Source organism: Pteropus alecto, unplaced genomic scaffold, assembly GCF_000325575.1.
Source record: "Pteropus alecto unplaced genomic scaffold, ASM32557v1 scaffold296, whole genome shotgun sequence".
In the NCBI taxonomy this organism is placed as follows: domain Eukaryota; kingdom Metazoa; phylum Chordata; class Mammalia; order Chiroptera; family Pteropodidae; genus Pteropus; species Pteropus alecto.
The window spans coordinates 58,162-79,540 of NW_006437741.1; the positions used below are offsets into that span (position 1 = coordinate 58,162).

General features: G+C 36.1%; 1 protein-coding gene across 1 annotated transcript; it reads left to right on the forward strand.

The window, feature by feature from the left end:
- The first annotated feature begins 3,766 nt into the window (after nt 1-3,766).
- LOC102891299 (olfactory receptor 2T27) lies at nt 3,767-4,705 on the forward strand. The gene has a single exon (XM_006914781.1). It carries the CDS (start codon nt 3,767-3,769, stop codon nt 4,703-4,705), a length of 939 nt encoding a protein of 312 aa, XP_006914843.1.
- Nucleotides 4,706-21,379: the final 16,674 nt, after the last annotated feature.

Below are 21,379 nucleotides of genomic sequence, written 5' to 3' on the forward strand. Positions count from 1 at the left end.
AATACTGCAGTGAACATTGGGGTGAATATGTCTTTTCTAATTAGTGTTTTGGTTTTCTTTGGATAAATACCCAGAAGTGCAAATGCCAGATCATAAGGTACTTATCTTTTAAATTTTTTGAGAAACCTCCAAATGGTTTTTAGACATTGTGGTCCATATATACAATGGAATATTACTCAGCCATAAAAAATAAAATCATACCATTTACAATAACATGGATGAACCTAGAGGGTATTACACTGAGTGAAATCACTCAGACAGAGAAAGAATACCATATGATCTCACTTATATGTAGAATCCAAAGAACAAAATAAATGAACAAACAAAACAGAAACAGACTCTTAGATACAGAGAATATTTTGATGATTGTCAGATTGGAGGGGAGCTTAGGGGAGTGGGTGAAAATGGTGAAGGTATTAAGAAGTACAAATTGGCAGTTACAAAATAGTCACAGGGATGTGAAGTAAAGCATAAGGAATACAGTCAATAATATTGTAATAACTATGTATAATACCAGGTGGATACTAGACTAATCAGGAAGTTCACTTTGTAAATTCTATAAATGTCTAACCACTATGCTGTACACCTAAGGGTAATATAAAATAATATTGAATGTCAACTCTGATCAAAAAATAAAAATACAAAACTACTTTATTATGACAAAGAACCATAAGAACAGTTTGTTAAAACAAAAAAATCAATTAACCAGTTGATTGCTTTACATAAATAATTACTGACAAGTGATAAGAGGAACCCTAGTATTTCAAAGCCTCTAAAGTGGCCCATACACAGAGCTTTAATAATATTAATATCTGTGTTATATGCTGACAATATCATACAAGAATAAAATTGGGAAGCATTTCAGTTGACAACTTTCTTTTTTATTCTCTACTTTTTCTAACATCTTTTTTCCTCTTCTTATTCCATCTCCTTTTCTCTGTCCTACCTCTTCTCTTTCTCCTCCCAATTCTCAGTTAATTCATGATCTTTCAACTACTTTTTTCATAAATCATTTTAGTCCTAGAGTTGGATGACCTCTGATAGCAGGTAGACATAGCTCTGGAGAATTGAGTTTGTCAAAGTAAACAATTCTTTTATTTTGATGAGTCATCTTCACCAAAGTGAATAATAGCAGGGATATAATAGCAGGAATAATAGCAATCTTGAAGTGTCTACATACTGACAATTTCTAATACATTCACCCATTTTATGATGTGCTATATCACACTGAGAGAGAACTATGAAATAGCATTATAAAAAAATATATATCACAATTACTTCTTGATTAAAAGTGTTGCAATTCAAGGAAAATTAAATATTTAAAGAAGAAGGTAAAATCTGTTATGTGCTGATGGTAAGACAAAGTAATATGTGTTGTCAAAATTTAGAGAAAGAAGAGATTGATTTATTATTTTTAAAATATTTTTTGTTTTTTAATTATAGTTGCCATATAACATTATATTAGTTTCAGGTGCACTACATAATGATTAGACATTTATATAACTTATGAAATGATCACATCAATAAATCTAGTACCCATTTGACACCATACATAATTATTAAAATATTATTGACTATATCCCTTGTGCTATAGTTTACATTCCCATGACTATTTTGTAACTACCAATTTGTACTTCTTAATCCCTTCCCCTTTTTCATCCACACTTTCATCCCCCATCCAATTTGGCAATCTTCAAAATGTTTTCTGTATCTATGAGTTTGTTTCTGTTTTGTTTGTTTATTTTATTCTTTAGATTCCACACGTAAGTGATATCATATGGTGTTTATCTTTGTCTGATTTACTCCACTCAGCATAACTTTCAGGTTTATCCCTGTTGTAGCAGATGACAAGATTTTATTCTTTTTTATGGCTAATATTCTATTGCATATACGTATTAGCTCTTCTTTATTCAACAGTCTATTGGTTTTTTTTATTTGGCAGGAAATGGGAAAACTTTTTAGAAGTCTTCAGAAAGATGCTGGTGAGATCAGGAAATTAAGTGATGGATAGGATTTGATAAAGATTGTATTCAAGGAAGTTTGGTTTAGATAAAAAGAAAACTGCACAACTAAATGTATGGAGAAGGAAAAGCATGGATATCTCTCGGAAGACTGTATTTAAGTTGTTATAAGAAAAAAAGTTATTGTAATGAAAAAAATCAGCCAGGTAAATTAATAACAAATTGGTTGTTGTTCAGTAGTTTATGGAGGACATTTAAAAAGATTACCTAGAGAGTAATTTGATTATAGATATGTTTTAAAATTATTGTGGTTTGAAGAATAAGGAGACTTGACAGTCAGGAGAAGAGGTATTGAAGTCTTTGAATTGAGTGTAATAATAGATTTGGAAGGGAGGGACATGTCTGAAAGATATTGATAGTTTAATATGGTTGGGCCAAAGAACTAATTAAATATAGAAAGAAACAAAATCAAAAGTGGCCTCAAGAGTATAAGACTTAATGTTTGTGGCAATGAAGTGGTGATGGTAGAAATAACAAAATGGTAAGAGATGTGCGCTGAGTTTAGTTTTGGCATGATAAATTAGAAGTGTTGGCAGGATATCTGGTGAATGTGTTTAAGATTTTGTTGAACTTTACATACTTGTGACTATTTTGTAAGTACAAATTCATACTTTTTAATTTCTTCACTTTTTTTCATCTTACTCCCTAACCCCTCCCATTTGGCAACCATTAGTTTGTTCTCTGTATCTATGAGTTTATTGTTTTGTTTGTTCATTTATTAATTTTAGATTCCACATATAAATGAAATAATGTGGTATTTGTCTTTGTCTGACTTATTTTACTTAGCATATAGTCAATACTATTGTAATAACTATGTATAGTGTTGGAGAGTACTAAACTTATCGGGGGGATCACATTTATATGTTATATAAATGTCCAACCAGTATGATGTACACATGAAACTAATAAGATGTTCCATGTCAACTGTAAGAGAAAAAACGTTGTGGAAAATACAGAAATTAGCTCAGAAGAGGCCAGACAGATCCATATATTGTTGTGAAAGATTGAACTCATGGATTCAGGACCAATTTCATTAATGCTGTCATACAGCATCCTTGTTTACAGTGCCTCATGATTGGTTTAACACCCTGATGTTACTATTTTGAAACTTCTAATGATTTTGAACACAGGGACCCATATCTTCATTTGCCATGCAAAATATGTGGTTGCTCCTACAAGAGCTATTAAAGAGACAAAGAGGAAATATAGACAGGAAAAGAGGGTCTACACGAGACACTTTGGGGAAATGGTTTCACTGACAAGTCAGTAACTACACAGAGATCAAGAAATGTGGAGATTCGTTGTCTCAGGAAATTCCAAATGATGGGCTTTAAATTCTTGGGTGAGAATTGTAATTGTGTAGACATGAAGCAATTTTTAAATAGTGGAGTAAAATGATCAACATTTATTTATCGAACAAGTGTAAGACTTGAAAATTGTAAGATTTTAAAAACTGAATTAGCAGTTTATTATAAAAGAATATAAGAGAAACAGATCACCATTCAGATTGAAGAGAGGTTCTATGCCCTCTCCAAAGGTACCACTTCCGCATCTTCTCCATAATTTCCCTGACCTGAAAGCTCAAGATGTTTTAAAAGCCATGTGGGTCTGCTAATATGTAGGAAAAAGGATGAATAGGAAAGAGGCAATTCTAAAATAAAAGGCTCATAACTGGGCATAAGATTTAACAGGTGCCCTATGTTTTTCTCCTACCACACAATAGCTGCAACAGACAAGGCTGAGATATGGTCAAGCGAAATGGCACATCCACTACAGACTTCATTCTCTTGGGCCTCTTCCCTGAGTTCCAATATACCAGCCTCCTGGTCTACCTCATCCTCCTGGCCTACCTTGTTGCCCTCACAGGGAACGCCATCCTCCTCCTCCTGATCTGTGTGGATGCCCACCTGCATACCCCAATGTATTTCTTGCTCAGTCAGCTCTCCCTCATTGACGTATTCTACATCTCCAGCTCAGTTCCTAATATGGTCTTCAACCATGTCTCAGGAAAGCACAGCATCTCCCTCATTGGCTGTGGTGTCCAGATGTTCTTCTGCCTGGCCCTAGGTGGTGCCGAGTGTCTCCTCCTGACCCTTATGTCCTATGATAGAGTTGTGGCTGTTTGTGATCCCCTGCGCTACACAGTCATCATGAACCCAAAGGTTTGCTGGCTAATGGCAGTGGCACCGTGGACTGGGGGTGCTGCAAATTCACTCATCCAAACTATTTACACCATGCATTTCCCTGTATGTGGTCTGAGGGAAATAAATCACTTTTTTTGTGAGATGCCTGCCATCTTGAAGCTCTCCTGTGAGGACACCTCAGAGTATGAGATGGTGGTGTTCATGGTAAGTATCATATTCATCCTCATCCCTTTTAGTCTCATAATGGCATCCTACATTCGGATCTTCCTCACCGTGCTCAGGATGAACTCACCCGAGGGGAGGAACAAGGCCCTGGCCACGTGTTCTTCTCACCTGACTGTGGTGAGTCTCTACCTGGGGACAGGCATCGTGGTGTACATGACACCTGGCTCCTCCCACACCCCAGCATTGGATCAAGGTCTCTCTGTGTTCTACATCGTCCTCACCCCCATGCTGAACCCCCTCATCTATAGCCTGAGGAACAAGGAGGTGCTGGGGTCTCTGAGGAAGGTCCTAAAGAAAAATCTCATATTAAAATAGTTTAAGAAATATCCCTGTCCTAAAGATCTAAAACCAGTTGCATGTGAAAAATCAAAGCCCTGGCTTGTATCTTTCTTCAAGTATACAGAATTTCTGTTTATGAAAAAAATTGTTTTAGGAATAGGTTGTTGAACCCCAGTCACCTTATTGTGTTTGAAACAAAGGGATTGAGTTCAGCAAAGAGTTGTTTTTATATTAATGTTAGGAGAAAATGGCTTTGGTGGCATATAAATGAAAGCGTAGATATTCATTTTCTAATTCACTCACAAGCAAGACACATAGAAACAGAGAAAGCTGTGACTGCTTATTCCAGTTTATAACTGGGCATCAATCTGGTCTGAGGGGAAAACAAAACAGGAGACAAGGGCATTCATTTTTTTCCAGGAAAAATGTTTATTCTTGGTTGAGGTGTTTTTTTGTTTGTTTGTTTGTTTTGATTGAGTAAAAACCATATTTATTACTTTAGCAATCATTAAATAACAAATTATCTTTTACTTTTTTTCCTATTTTTTGTTCAAGCCAATAAAATTGTATTCTGATCTCCACTTACATTAGAATTAGAACAGTTTTGTTGACATCTTACCTAGAGCTTGACTCTATTACTCCTCTAACCTCATCTATTTTTCACACTTTCCCTCCACTCCTGCCAAATGAACACAGGATGCACTAAATGTGTAACACTATCTCACTTCTTTCTGCTTTGTGCCCTTAGTCTAGAATGCTCTTCCCCTCACCTCCTTTTAATCTGCATTTAAAACTCCAGGCCACTAAATCTAAAATTTTAATACTTCTCCAATACTTTTACATCTCTATTTCCTGACAATTTTATTCTTCTTAGTAATTATTACCACCTAAAATAGCATTGATGGTTTAGGTATTATGTTTATCTGTGCCTCTACCACAAAGCAAGCCCCACCAGGTCCAGGATTTTTGTTTTGTTTTGTTCACTTCTGTATTCCCAGTGCCTAAAAAAGAGTGTGACACATAGTCTGCACTGTATAAATGTATATTAAATGAATGATTAAATATCTGTTATAGACTCAGCCATTTCCAGATATACTAGAACTTGGCTTTAAAAGGGTGGATATTTTCTTTCAGTGCAATTTTGCTACTGTTCCGGGCAGTAGGACATCACATGACAATCTTCAGTCTGAACATGAAGTGAATTCTCATTCTTAATGTGTAGACTGCTCCCACGTCCCACCCCACATTGGTACCACAGCGTTATGGAAACGTAAATTGGTCAAAACATGCCCGTAATCCTGAGGTAAAGGATAGATATAACCAATATATTTTTGAGAAAGAAGATTTGAGGAGAGATAAATTGCCCATTCTATTTAACCTTTTATGAAAAATGTTCAGGGTGATGATGGGGGAGAGACAGAGGAGAGATAAGCAGAGAAGTGTTGCATTAGTAGATTGTACCTTGGAAGGATCTTGTGGATCTAACAATATTACAAAGAAACTGTGTCTTGCTTTGCAGGGGAAAAATTGGCAGTATTTCTTTAAGACCCCAGAGAGAATAAGTATTAGTAAAAGTAATGCTTTTTGCTGTAACAGATACTCCACTCAAATCCTGTTGTCTTAACACATTAAAATTTTATATTTTGTTCATAAAAGTTCAATGTGTAGGAAGTAGGTGGGGGGCGCGGTCCTATCCTTTGCAGTGATGCAGACTGACAGAGGCTCTCTATCCCCAGCATGTGACTGCTGATATTAGTGGGGCATTGATGGAGCACAGAGTGAGAGGTGATAGTGTCACACCCGCTGTATCCCATTTGTAAGAACTTATGCCACACCTTACTGAAAAGGAAACTGGGAACGATCATCTAACTCTGCCCCAAGAGGAAAAGAAAACAGGTTTACAGAGCCCTCAGCCAATGGCTTTGTATGTGTCTTGGCACATGTAGCCAATAACACAGTCACTGGCCCGGCTTAACAGTAAAGCAACAGAATAACATGTACACTCTCGAGTGTTGAATGCAGCTTCTAAAGGGGACATGGCCACAGGAACAAGGTGCAATGGAGGAAATTACATAAACTACCAAAAACATTTTTATACCCAGTCAGCAACCAGATTGTATTTCAACCAATTCATTCATTTCCCATGGGGGAAAAAAAAATTAAGATGTCAATCAATGTTTGCTTTTCCTCAACTATGCTCTCATTTCACAAAAATAATTTTAAAAGATGTTATTTGTAGACAGCATCACAGTAATACTCTGTCTTATCCTTGATGTATTTATCAGCTGAGAAAGTTGCAAACCTGATCTATTTAGAACCCAAATGACATCTAATATGTGGCTCTCTGGAATAGTGACTTGATAGCAAACACTAACCGTGTTAATTGCCAGGCTTAAATAAAGACAATGAGGACTAAGATCTATTTATCGCCTAAGCTATTGTTATTTTTAAAGATTTATCATTCCTGGAAACAGTTTTAAAAATTTTTAAACTTTATTAAATTTATTGTGGTGATATTGGTTAATAAAATTATATAGGTTTCAGGTGTACAATTCTATAACACGTTGTATGTATTTTGCATTGTGTTAACCACCCAAACTCAAATCTCCTTCTGTCACCATATACTTGACCCCCTTTACCTGTGTCTATCTTCCCACCCTCCCCCCACTTTCTACTTGGTCACCAATAAACTGTTGTCTGTGTCTATGACTTTTTGATTGCCTTGTTTGTTGCTTTCAGTTTTGTACATGTGAGTAAAATCATACAGTTCTCAATTTTTTCTGTCTGACATTTTTGCTTAGCATGATAATCTCAAGATCCATTCATGTTGTTGCAAATAATAGTACTTCATCTTTTCTTAGGGCTGAGTAATATTCCATTGTATATATGTACCATATGTCCTTTATCCGTCATCTATTGAAGGACAGTTTGATTGTTTCCATGTCTTGGCCATGGTGTGAATGATGCTGCTATGAACATTGAGTGCATATATTTTTACGAATAAATGTTTTCAAATTTTAGGGATAGATATCCAGAAGAAGGATTGCTGGGTCATATGGCAATTCTATTTTTATTTTTTTGAGGAACCTCCATACTGTTTTCCACAGTGGCTATACAAATTTACCTTCCCAACAGCAGTGTATGTGGGTTCCTTTATTCCCATATTTCTCTCCAGCACTTGTTACTACTTGTTCTATTAATGCTAGCCATTCTAACGTGTGTGAGATGGTATTTCATTGTGGTTTTGATTTGCATTTCCCTAATAGCTAGTGAAGTTGAGCATATTTTCATATGTCAGTTGGTCATTTGTATGTCTTCTTGGGAGAAGTGTCTGTTCAAGTCCTCTGACATTTTTTTTTGGCTTTATTGAAATACAATAGAAAATTAGTTGCTTGTATTTAATTGTACAGTTCGATGATTTTTTTCAATTATAATTGGCATACAATAATATATTAGTTTCAGTTGTACAGCATAGTGATTATAGATCTATATAACTCACAAAGTGATCACCCACTAAATCTAGTACACTTCTTTCTCCTTACATATTTATTACAACATTAACTATTTCCTTATGCTACACTTTATATTTCCATGTCTACTTTGTAACTACCTATTGTACTTCTTAATCCCTTTGCCCTTTTTCACCATCCACTCAACTCCCCTCCCATCTAGTAGCCATCGAAATATTCTCTGTATCTATGAGTTATTTTTATTTTTTTGTTGTCATTGTTTATTTTATTTTTTAGATTCCACGTGTACATAAATCATGCAATATTTATCTCTCTAGCTGACTTATTTTGTTCAGCGTAATACCCTCTAGATCCATCAAGGCAATATCATTTTCCATCCCCCTCTTAGATTGTGTCTTTTAATCTGAAGTGAGCCTCTCTTAGGCAGCATATGTAGGGGTCTTGATTTCTTATTCATTCAGCTACTCTATCTTTTGGTTGGAGCACTTAATTCATTTCCATTCGAGGTACTTATTGATAGAAATGTAGTTATTACCATTCTTTATTCCTGTTTTTGATACATGTTTTTTCTTCTTAAAGAAGTCACTCCAACATTTCCTGTAATACTGGCTTGATGTTGATGAATTCTTTTAGTTTATTTTTTGTCTGAAAAGCTCTTTATCTGTCCTTTCACTCTAAATGATAGCTTTGCTGGATAAAATATTTTTGGTTGTAAATCCTGGGTCTTCATTACGTGGAATATTTTGTGCTAAACTCTTCTGTCCTGAATAGTTTCTTTTGAGGAATCCACTGCTAGTCTTATAAATGCTTCCTTGTAGGTAACTAATTGGTTACCTTTTAAGATTCTCTTGCTGCTTTTAAGATTCTCTTGCTGCTTTTAAGATTCTCTCCTTTGTATCTAATCCTTGGCATTTTAATTATGATGTGTCTTGATGTGGCCTCATTGAGTTCATTTTTGGGGGACTCTCTGAGCTTCCTGGGGTTGTATGTCTATTTCTTTCAAGAGATTAGGAAAGTTTTCCATCATTATATCTTCAAATAGGTCATGAACTTCTTATTTTCCTTCAGGTACTCCTATGACACAGATATTTATACATTTAATTGTGTCCCATAGGTTTCTTAAACTATTATTATAGTCTTGGCTTCTTTTTTCTTGTTGGTCTCATTGAATGTCTTTGGTTTCCCCATCCTCTATATTGGTGGTTCTATCCTCTTCTTTATCTATTCTCTTGATTCCCTCTAATATCCTCTTCATCTCAGATAATGTATTCTTCATTTCTGACTGGTTCTCTTTTATAATTTCCATTTCCATTTTTATGGTTTTTACCTCTTCATTAAAGTTCTCACTGAGTTCATCTACTCTTCCCCTAAGTTCATTGAGCATCTTAATAATCAGTGTTTTGAACTCTGAATCTGTTAGATTGCTTGATTCTATTATTCCTGGATCTCTGTTATGTTCTCTCAGATGATTTCTGCTTCTTTGTCTTCCCATTCGGCTGCCTTTCTGTGTCTGTTTCTAAGTACTAAGCAAAGCTCCTAAGCCTCCCAGTCTTATTAGCGTGGCTTTGTGTAGTAGGTGTCCAGCAGCACAGTCCTGAGAGAGGTTCAGCTACAAGCCAAATTTAGCCCCAGCCTGTGCCTCTCCAGGGCCACCTGTTAAGATTCGGCAAGCAATCAACAGATACTGTACTTATAATTGCCTCAAGAAGCCATGCCAGAAACTGAGGTCAGCTGCCACTAATGTGGGCCTTGGTGCTGCTCAGCAAGTGGCACAGGACTTGCCAGGGACACAATCATATGTAGCTTGGGCAGTGCTGCGATTTGAGGGTGGCAAAGTTTCCTGTAGTCTTCTAGGTGGAGCAACCTCTGTCATCTTGCCTCCATACACTGTAAACAATGCTGCAATGAATATACGGATTCACATGTCCTTTTGAATTTGAAGTAGTGTTTTGGATTTTTTAGATAAAAACCCAGAAGTGGGATTATTGGGTTATTCTTTGTCTCTTGTTATAGCCTGTATTCTAAAATCTATTTTATCTGGTATAAGTATTGCTACCATAGCAGTTTGTTTTGTTTTTATTTTCATGAAATATCTTTTTTTCCCCATCTCTTTCCTTTCAGGCTGTGTGTGTCTTTCAATCTGAAATGAATCTCTTGAAGGCAACATATGTAAGGTCTTGTATCCTTACCCATTCAACCACCCTATTTTTTGCTTGGAGGATTTAATCCATTTACATCTAATGTAATTGTTGATAGATCTGTAGTTATTGCTATTTTATTATTCGTATTTTTTATCTTACCTTTTTCTTCTTAAAAAAGTCTCTCTATCCTTTCCTATAATACTGGATTGGTGTTGATGAACTCCTTTAGGTTTTTCTTGTCTGGGAAGCTTTTTATCTGTCCTTAGATTCTAAATGATGGCTTTGCTGGGTAGAATAATCTTGGTTGTAGGTCTCTGCTTTTCATCACTTTGAGTATTTCATGCCAATATCTTCTGGCTGCAAATCTTGACAAATCAGCTGACAGTCTTATGAAAGACCCCAGTAGGTAACTAATTACTTTTCTCTTGCTGCTTTTAAGATTCTTTGTTTTTAACCTTTGGCATTTTAATGATGTTGTGTCTTGGTGTGGGCCTCTTTGGGTTCCTCTTGTTTGGGACTCTATGCTTCCTTGATTCTTGTGTCTATTTCCTTCACCAAATTAGGAGAGTTTTCCATCACTATTTCTTGAAATAAGTGTTCAGTTTTTTGCTCTCTCTTTTCTCCTGGTTGGTATTTGTATGATGCAAATGTTGTTATGCTTGGTATTGTTTTAGAGGTTCTTTAAACTGTCCCCATGTTTTGAATTATTTTTGCTATTGTTGTTCTCATTGGGTGTTTTTCAATACCTTATCTTCTAAACTGCTGATTCTATCTTCTGTTTCATTTAACTGTTAATTCCTCCTAAGTTACTCCTCATTTCCATTATTTTATTCTTCATTTATGACTGGTTTTTATGTTTTCTGTCTCTATTTTTATGTTTTCTAGCTCTTTGCTAAAGTTCTCACTGAGTTCCTCTACTCTTCCCCTAAGTTCATTGAGCACCCTTATAACCAGTGTTTTGAACTCTACGTCTGCTATGTTGCTTGTCTCCATTTTGTTGAGTTCTTTTTCTGGAGCTTTGTTGTGTTATTTGATTTAAGACTTTTTTCTTTGTATCCCTTTTTTTTTTTCTGCCTCCCTGACTTTGTTTCTACATGTTAAGTAGGGCTGCTATGTCTTCCTATCTTAGTATAATGGCCTTATGTATTAGGTGTCCTGTGGGGCCCAGTGGTGCAGTCCTTCTGGTCACCTGAGCCGGATGCTCCAGTATATCTCTTGTGTTGGTTGTGTGTACTCTTCTGTTGTCACTGAGCCTTTATTGCTGTTTACTCATTACTGGGAAGTATTGACCCTTAAGCTGATTGGTTGTGAAGACTAGCTGTGACTACAGTGGCAGAGCTGTTGTGCAGGGACTGACCCTACAGAACAGGATGCACATTAGCAAGATACTGGTGCCTGCCCAGGCAGCCCTTTGGATGTGTTGTTCTTGGATACAGCCCCGAATGGTGATCCTCTTGGATTGAAGCTGGCCACCGGGTAGGCTGTCCCCGGAGCCTCCTGGAAGGGGCCTTACCAGAGGCCAAGTTCAGTTGCAGACTGTGCCCTATCCAAGGCCACCTGGAAAAAATCACCAAGAAACTCACAGATGGTCATCACCTGCACTGGGCTTGAAGGTGTTTTGAAAGGTTAAGTTGTGAATAGAGGAGAGTTGCCACTAGTGCTGGGCTTGGGGCTGCTCAGCAAGAGGTACAGGGCACACTGAGGCCAGACGTTGCTTGTTTGGGTTTTGTGAACCTTTGAGAGTTGTCAAAAAGTCTGCAGCATGAGCCAAGATAGGCCATTTGTATGGAAAATCCATTGGAAATGGCTTGGTTGGTCCAAAAGTTGGGTGAGGGAATTATCACGGAAGGGCAATCAGTATTGTCCTGGTTTATAAAGACTTAGATATGGTGACCGCCAGTGTCTGCATGCTGTGTGGGGGGAGGGCTCAACACTTTTGTATGGGAGAATGCTGCCCCTCCAGCCCTTGCCCTGAAGCTAGACAACTTAGTTTCTCCCCAAATGCCCATGGCATCTTTTGAGGTGCTGCCTCAGAGCTGGAGTTCTGAGTGAGTGAGTTCATCAGTGGGCCCTTTAAGGTAAATGTTTGGGACTCCATGCCCCTCCATCTTACAGCTTGAATCCCTTCTTGTTTTCACAAGCAGAAGTTGTGGGGACTTCTCTTCCTGGCACTGGAACCCTGGCTGGGGATCCCTCTGAAGGGCTGAGACTCCTTGCTATTTCAGAGGACCTCTATAGCCAAGATATCCCTCCCAATTTTAAACTGCCACATCCAGGCATGGGGCTACCCAATTCCAAATCTCCACCCCTCCTACCCTCCTATCAACCTCAAGATGGCCTCTTCTGTGTGTCCCCAGTTGCAGGACTTCTGTTAAGCTAGACTTCAGATAACTCCCAGTTATGATTGTTCTGTAGTCAGTTGTAATTTTGATGTGGTTGTGAGAGGAGGCCAATACAGTGTTTACCTACTCTGCCATTTTGACTGAAAACCCCAACATCACTTTTATCTTTGATGATTTTCCCTTGTATCACCTCCACTCACCATCATCCCATCTACTAATCTGGGTGTAAATGGTAATTATAGATTTTTTATATCATAGTTCATAATTTCTTCTCTGGTAACACTTACAATTCTATGTTTGTAATTGTATTAATTTATTAATTTTTTCTTTGACATAATTAGGTATTATATTTTGTTAACCATGGTTATCTCCAGGTTACTGATAATTATAAATGATCAATCACTCTTTGTTGATATAAATCACACAGTGTCTCTCAGTATTTAGAATTCCAAATGATGTTTAGCCATACCATTAAATGGGAATTACATTTACCAAGATCACTATTAATTTTTCCATTGTCACCACAGTTTTTGGTTATCATATTACTTGATCAATAAAATTGAAATGATTGACCCTTGATGCTCTTTTTTCCCATTATATTTGGAATTCTATATTATTTTATATTAGTTTCAGGTGTACAGCATAACGGTGATTCTCAATGCCCTTTAAAATGATTTATCTAGGCTTATGGGACTACATACTATCTGGTTTTCTTATTATCTATTTTATCTCTTCTCATCAGTGCCATAGCTGGGCCCTTATTAACACCCTGATAGCTAAACTTTCGAACACTCCAGAGATCTATTCTTGGATATTTTCTCATTCACTATCTATGCCAAATTCTTTTATTTATTCTAGTTTTATAAAAAACATACCATCTATTTGATAATAACTCTCAAAAAGTTGATAAAATTCTTCATCTATATAATATGACTCTCAAATGTATTCATCTAGTCTAGGTAATCTTATAGAAATCCAAACTGTAATATCCAATAACTTACTCAAAATTTAGAGTTAGGGTATCTCAAAACTACTATGTCTCAAACTGAGTTCAGGATCTTTTCCACAAACCTGAATGAGGTACATTAAATGCAAATCTCAATTTCCCAATTGCTCAGGCTAAAAACTGTGTAGTCAACTATGGCTTTTCTCTTCCTCTATTACCTGACACAAAATCCACCAGAAAATCTGTTGGCACTGTTTTATAACATTTCCATAATGACTACCTGTCATTGTTATTCTACTTCATCATAATCTCATTTGTATTATTAAAAAGTCTCCTAAATCATGATGCTTGTTTTTCTATTGCTGCTTCCCTCATAATCAGACTCACAAATTTGATAAGAGCATCCAAACAATAGATGCAAACATCATATATATGTGTGTGTATATATATATTTTTTATTTGTTTGTTTGTTCGTTTGTTTCCTCATAGTTCCAAATTTGCCACAACTAGAAAATTGGAAATATGAATTTAAAATAGGAAAAGATTTTTTCGGTACTAAAAAGAGACTTCATTTACTAATAAAAGAGTTTTATTTTGTTCTAGATACCTAATATATTCATTTAACTTACATTAGGAAGTAGATACCCATTATTCTTATTTTACAAATGAGAAAACTAAGGCTCGCGTAGGTTAAATTGCTTGTCCACAACCATACAGTTAGGAAATGGTGGTTTTCAGTAGGTACCATTGCCCCAAATTTGTTCTATTCTAAGTCGAAGCTCATAACTACAGTTACTCTATTTCATTTTTTTCATCAAATATGTTCTCAAAATGGCCCTTGTTTAAGTGACAGAATTGATTAGCCCATAACCTTGGCATTTAGGCACAGCATGCATACAAGAAAGAGATTGCACGTATAATATTCATGTCAGGCAAACATGACTATGTTCTGGTCTCTTTCAATGTTTCTCTCTCTCTCTCTTTCTCTCTCTCTCTCTCATATATCATCTATCTATCATCTATCATCTATCTAGCATCTATCATCATTATCTATCATTTATCAATCTATCATCTATGTTATCTATCATCTATCTATCTATCTATCTATCTATCTATCTATCTATCTATCTATCATATAACTATCATCTATCATCTATCTATCATCTATCATTTATTATCATCTATCATCTATCATCATCTATCTAACATCTCTTATTGTTTATGGGTTGCTTTCTCTTTGTAAAACCAATATCATCTGGATCCCCTTCTCAAAATCATGAGTCTTCTCAGTGGGAGGCATTAAACTTCTATGGAAGACTGATTATTGTTCACCTACACTGTCGACTCTCAGTCCTCTCCAGCCCTCCTGGATTCCCACAGGTGTGTGCACACATGTTTTTCCTCTCCTCAATGTCTGACACAGAATTATGGACTAAGGTGATAGTATGTGTAGCAGTTGTGAAGTACTTATGGGGAATGCTTTTAGAAAATGTCTTCCCTAGACATTAATTATATTTTATTTCTATAATTAACACATACTCCTCTCCCCTCCAAATACTTCTTGATAATAATTATAATAATTTCTCAGTATTATAATAATTATTATAATACTGAAAAACAATCCATCCCTCTGGAATTAAAACTACAAGTCTTATACCAAACTCCCTTAGTAGAGATAGAATTTGTAACCAGAGATCAACTTAATAAGGGTTTTCCCACATTTTAGAAATTATGAGAGACACTTAACTCAGTACATTTAGGAAAGCAATTAACTACATAACTTTTGAAGACAAGTTGAAAATTTTTTGATAAAAAATATTTTTAAATGTGCATTTTAGTCACTTTTGAGTATATAATTTAATGGCATTAATGACATTCACACTGCTATGCAACCATCACCACTATCTATTTTCAGAACTTCATGACTCCAGATAGAAACTCTGCACCTGTTATGTAATAATTCCCCATTCTCCAGCCCCAGTACATGGTAAATTCTAATCTAATTTCCTATGAACTTACCTATTCCAGGTATTTTTTAAAATATATTTTAAAGATATTTTTAAAGGTGGAATCATACAAATTTTACCCTTTTGTGTCTAACTTATTTCACATAGCATAAGGCTTGTATGGTTCACCCATGTTGTAGCATGTATCAAGCTTTTCTTTTTAAGACTGACTAGTGTTCCATTGTATATTTATTTCACACTTTATTTATTCACTTACCTAATGGTGATGGACAATTGAGTTACGTCCACTTTTCGTCTACTGTGAATGATACTGTTATGAATATGTGTGCACAATATCTCTTCAGAACCCTGATTTAAATTTTTGGAGTTAATTCTATTTTTGGCATTACTATTTTAAATATTTTGAAGAAAAATATTGTTTTAATAGTGGAAAATCTATTTTACATTTCCTTTAGTAGTGCACAAATGTTCCAATTTCTGCACATTATCTGCAACACTGGTTATTTTCTGCTCTTTTTATAGTAACCATAACAATGGTTGTTAAGTTGTGTCTCATTCTGGTTTAAATATATTTCTCAAATGATTAGTGATATGAAGCATCATTGGCTATTGTATATAGTCTTTGAAACTAATGTATATATACTTTGCCTATTTTTGAATCAGGTTGTTTGCCTTCTATTCTTGCTGAGTTTTAGGAGTTTTCTGTATATTCTAGATGTAAATTCCATATTAGATATGTAGTTTGCAAATATTTCTGTTTTGTGAAATTTCTTCCCACTCTTGATGTACAAAAGTTTTTGACTTTGACAAAGTCCAATTTATCTATTTTTGTTGTTGTTCCCTATGCCTTTGGTGTTATATGCCAAAAATCATGACCACATCCAATGTCATGAAGCTTTTTTCCTGTTTTCTTCCATAAGTTGTACAATATTAGCTCTTATATTTAGAACTTCAATTCATTTTGAGTTAATTTTTGTATATAGTATTAGGTAAGAGTCCAAGTTGTTTTTTGCATGTAGATATTCAGTTTTCTTAACACTATTTTTTAAAAAGACTGTTCTGCATCGAAAGATTTGGGCACCATTGTTCAAAATAATTAGCCTATATGCAAGGATTTATTTTTGGGCTCTCTATTCCATTCATCTGCCTATATGTTTGTCTTTAGCCAGCATCAGACTGTTTTGATTACTTTAGTTTGGTAGTAAGTTTTAAAACAAGAAAGTGTAAGTCCTCCAACTTTGTTAATATTTTTCAAAATTGTTGTGGCTACTTGGGGTCCTCCAAGATTTTATATGATTTTTTGGATAAATTTACTGTAAACTTGTCATTTAGGGAGAATGAAAGAAAATTTTGGCCACTGGTTATTGAACCCTGAACCTCTGTGAGTGAAGTCATTCCACAGTGCAGTTATTAGTATGTTTGCTCTATGTGTGTAAAGCAAACATACTAATAACTGCACTGTGGAATGACTTCACTCACTATTAGGGAAATACAAATCAAACCCACAATGATATACCATCTCACACATGTTAAAATAACTATTATCAACAGGACAAGTAGTAACAAATGTTGGAGAGGTTGTAAAGAAAAAGGAACCCCCATGCACTGTTGGTGGGAATGTAAATTGGTACAGCCACTATAGAAAACAGTGTGAAAATTCCTCAGAAAATTAAGAATAGAATTACCATATGGCCCAGTAATCACCCTTCTGGGTATCTAGAAACTAGAAATCCAAAAAATTTGAAAAAAAAAAATTTATCCATAGAGATATATGAACCCTGATGGTATTCTTGATGGCCAAGACATGGAAACAACTAAAATGCCCCATGATAGATGATTGGATAAGACAAAGTTGTATATATAGACAATGGAATATTACTCAACCATAAGAAAAAATGAAATCCTGCCATTTGTTACAACATGGATGGATCTTGAGATTATCATGTTAAGTGAAATAAGTCAGAAAAAGTTGAGAACCATATAATTTCAATAATGTGTGAGATATAAAACTGAAAGCAACAAATGTACAAGACAAACAAACAGAGACTCATGGTCATGGACAATAGTTTAGTGGTTACCAGATGAAAGGGAGGTAGGTACATAAGGGTTAAGGAGTCAAGGATATGGTGATGGAAGGAGATTTGACTTTGGATGGTGAACACACAATGCAATATACAGATGATGTATTATTGAATTGTAGATTTTGAAACCCATATAATTTTATTAACCAATGTCACCCCAATAAATTTGATTTAAAATTTAATTTTTCAATCTTCCAGTCAAGATAGAATAGTAGGTAGATATTGTGCTTGCCTCCTCTCATGGCCACATCAAAATTACAAAGAAACCACAAAACAACCATCATTGGGAGTTGCCTGAGGTCTGGCTGAACAGAAGTTCTACAACTGGGGACATACAGAAAAGGCTACCTTGAGACTGGTAGGAGGAGTGGAAATACAAAAAAGGCTCATCTCACAACCATAAGTGGCAATTGAGAATTAGAAGGGATATCTCAGCTGCAGAGTTTCCACTGGAGAAGTGAGGGGTCCTGCTTCACACCAGGCTCCCCAGACCAGGGTTCTTGTGTCAGAAAGAGAAGTCCCCACAATCTCTGGCTGTGAAAACCAGTGGGGACTGTGGCTGAGTGAGACAGAAGGCTGCAGGAGGCATAGACAATCCTCTTAAAAGGCCCACTGTACTCATGGATAGATTCACTTACTCTGAGCTCCAGTGCTGGAGCAGCTGTTTGGAAAGCACCAGCGATATACAAAGAGGAACTAAATTCTTTGGTTACTGGGTGAGGACTGGAGGGGCAGCTTTATCTCAGACAGAAGTGATGGTAGAATTCATTGTTCTTTCGTTGAGTCCTCTTCACTCCTTGTGTGAAGACACAAGTGGCTGCCATATCTGAGCTTTGACAACCTGGCTAATATTGGTCACCCCAAACAGATGATTTCCTGAGACCCCCATTTATCTCCACTTGTGGAACCACCCAAGCTGCTAATAAAATAAAATAAAATAGAAAAGAGAGAATAAAAAACAATTATTTGCCCATATAAATGGTGGCTTACTTCAGGACTCTCATTTCTGTTCCACAGGTCTGTGTGTGTTTTTCTGCCATTACCATGCCATTTTATAAAAAATTACTTTATTATTAGTTTCAAGTATATAGTACATTAGTTAGACATTTATATAGTTTATTAAATGATCCCCCTGATTGCTCTTTCTCTCCTTTGACTTTCCACCTCACCATTACCTTAATGCTAACTGCATTCCTTATGCCATGCTCCCCAGCCCCATGACCATCTATCAACTACAGATTTATGCCTTTTTAATCCTTCAGCTCTTTCTTCCAGCCCTCCACCCCTCCCCTCTCCCTCCTGGTCATCGCCAGATTGCCCTCTATATTTGTGAGTCTGTTTTTGATTAGGTTGTTCTTTTTGTTTCCTAGATTCTGCACATATGAGGAAAATCATATGGTATTTATCTTCTTCTGTCTGACTTATTTCACTCAGCGTATTAACCTCTAGTTCTATCCACGTTGTTGCAAATGGTAGGATTTTAGTTTTTTAATGGCTGAGTAATATTCCATTGTATATATGAAACACAACTTCTTTATTTAATAGTCTGTTGCTAGGCATTTAGATTGCTTCCATATCTTGGCTATTGTAAACTGTGCTGCCATAAACACAGGGGTGCATAGATCTTTATGAATTGTTATTTTGATTTTCTTTGGATAAATACCCAGAAGTACAATTGCTGGGTCAAAGGTATATCCATTTTTGTTTTTTTGAGAAACCTCCAGACTGTTTTCCATAGTGGCTGTACCAATTTGCAATCTCACAAACAATGTATGAGAGTTATCTTTTCTTCACATCTTCAGCAACACTCATTGTTCTTTGATTTATTGATGATAGCCATTCTGACAGGTGCGAGGTGATATCTCATTGTGGTTTTAATTTGTATTTCTCTAATGATTAGTGACCTTGAGCATCTTTTCATATGTCTATTGGACATCTGTATTTCCTCTTAGGAGAAAAATCTATACAGGTCCTCTGCTCAATTTTTAATTGGATTTTTTTTGCTTGTCGTTGAATTGTATGAGTTCTTTATATATTTTGGATATTAACTTCTTATCAAATATAGCATAAGCAAATATCTTCTCCCATTCAGTCAGTTGTATTTTTGTTTTGTTGCTGGTTTCCTTTGCTGTGCAAAAACTTTTTAGTTTGATGTAGTCTCATTTGTTTATTTTATTCTTTTGTTTCTCTTGCCCAAGGAGATATGTCTAAAAATAAATTACTAGTAGCAATATCAGAGAGATTACTGCCTAAGTGTTATTCTAGAAGTTTTATAGTTTCAGTCTTATTTTTAAGTCTTTTTTTGTATATGGTGTAAGAAAGTGGTTCAGTTTCCTTTATTTTTTTTTTTCCGCATATACTATTTTTTCAATACTATTTATTGAAGAGACTGTCTCTACCCCATTGTATGGTCCTGCCTCTTTTGTCATATATTAAATTAGCATATAGGTATGAATTTATTTGGGGAGTCTCTATTTTGTTGCATTGATCAATGTATCTGTTTTTATGTCAGTACCATGCTGTTTTGATTATTGTCACTTTGTACTATATTTTAAAGTCAGTCAGAGAGATACCTCCAGCCTTGTTCTTTTTTCTTTCTTTCAAAAAAGGCTTTGGTGATTCAAAGTCTTTTTTCCTTCTATACAAATCTGAAGATTTTGTTGTTGTATTATTTTAAAAAAGTGCCAATGGATTGATAGAATGTTTTAGATAATAAGGTCATTTTAACTTGTTCTTGGATTCTTCCAGAATGTCTTTCCATTTTTTTGTGTCTTCTTCAATTTCTTTAATAGGGTCTTATAAGTTTTCATTATATAGGTCCTTCACATGTTTTGTTATGTTTATTCCTAAGTATTTTATTCCTTTTGTTGCACTATGGATTTTTGAACATTGATTTTGCATCCTGAAACTTTATTGTATTGGCTTATTATTTCTAGTAATGTTCTTTATGAGTCTTTAGGGTTTTCTTTATAAAGAATCATGTTGGGGGAGGGAAAAAATGGCATAGACGATAGAAGTCATCCCTCTGGTGACCAAATCAAAGTTGTGATGGAAATAAGGAGCAACAGAAAGGAAAAATCACCTGAGATCTAGAAGAACAAGCCATATAACTAAGGATAAATCCAAGAAAGCACCCTGCAATGGCAAAAAAGTAGGCCAGGACTGCGAGGATGCGAGGCTGCTAGGTCTTGAGCAACTGAGTGAAACAGAGGCTGCAGCAGCAGCAGACGCCTATTAAAGGGGCTGTGTCCATGAGCAGAATTTCGTGGTGATGGACCTGTTCACTCTGAGCACCAGTGCAGATTCGGCTGCACACAGTGGGCACCAGGAACTTACAGGAAGACATTGTTGGAGTGAGGGCCCAAGTAAGATTAGCTCTGTACAGAAGTGCCGGCGGTATCCATTGTTCCTTGTTGAGCCCTCTCTGCTCCCAGTGCACCCACACAGCACTACCATAGCTGAGCCATCATCAAACTGGATAACATTGGTCACTCCAATCAGAGGATTCTCTGAAACTCCATCTCCTCCAACTCAGGGCCCCGCCAAAGCCACATCCAGGTATAGCCTCAGCAGGTCAAGTGCTCCTTGCTGAGCAGCACCTAGACTCACACTGGAAGCAGCTGGCATCAGTTTCTGGTATGGCCTTTTGAGGCAACTACAAGCACAGCATCTGTGGGTTGCTTGTTGAATCTTAACAGGTGGTCCAGGACAGATAGAGGCTTGGGCTGAATTTGGCCTGCAGCTGAACCCCTCTCAGGATTGT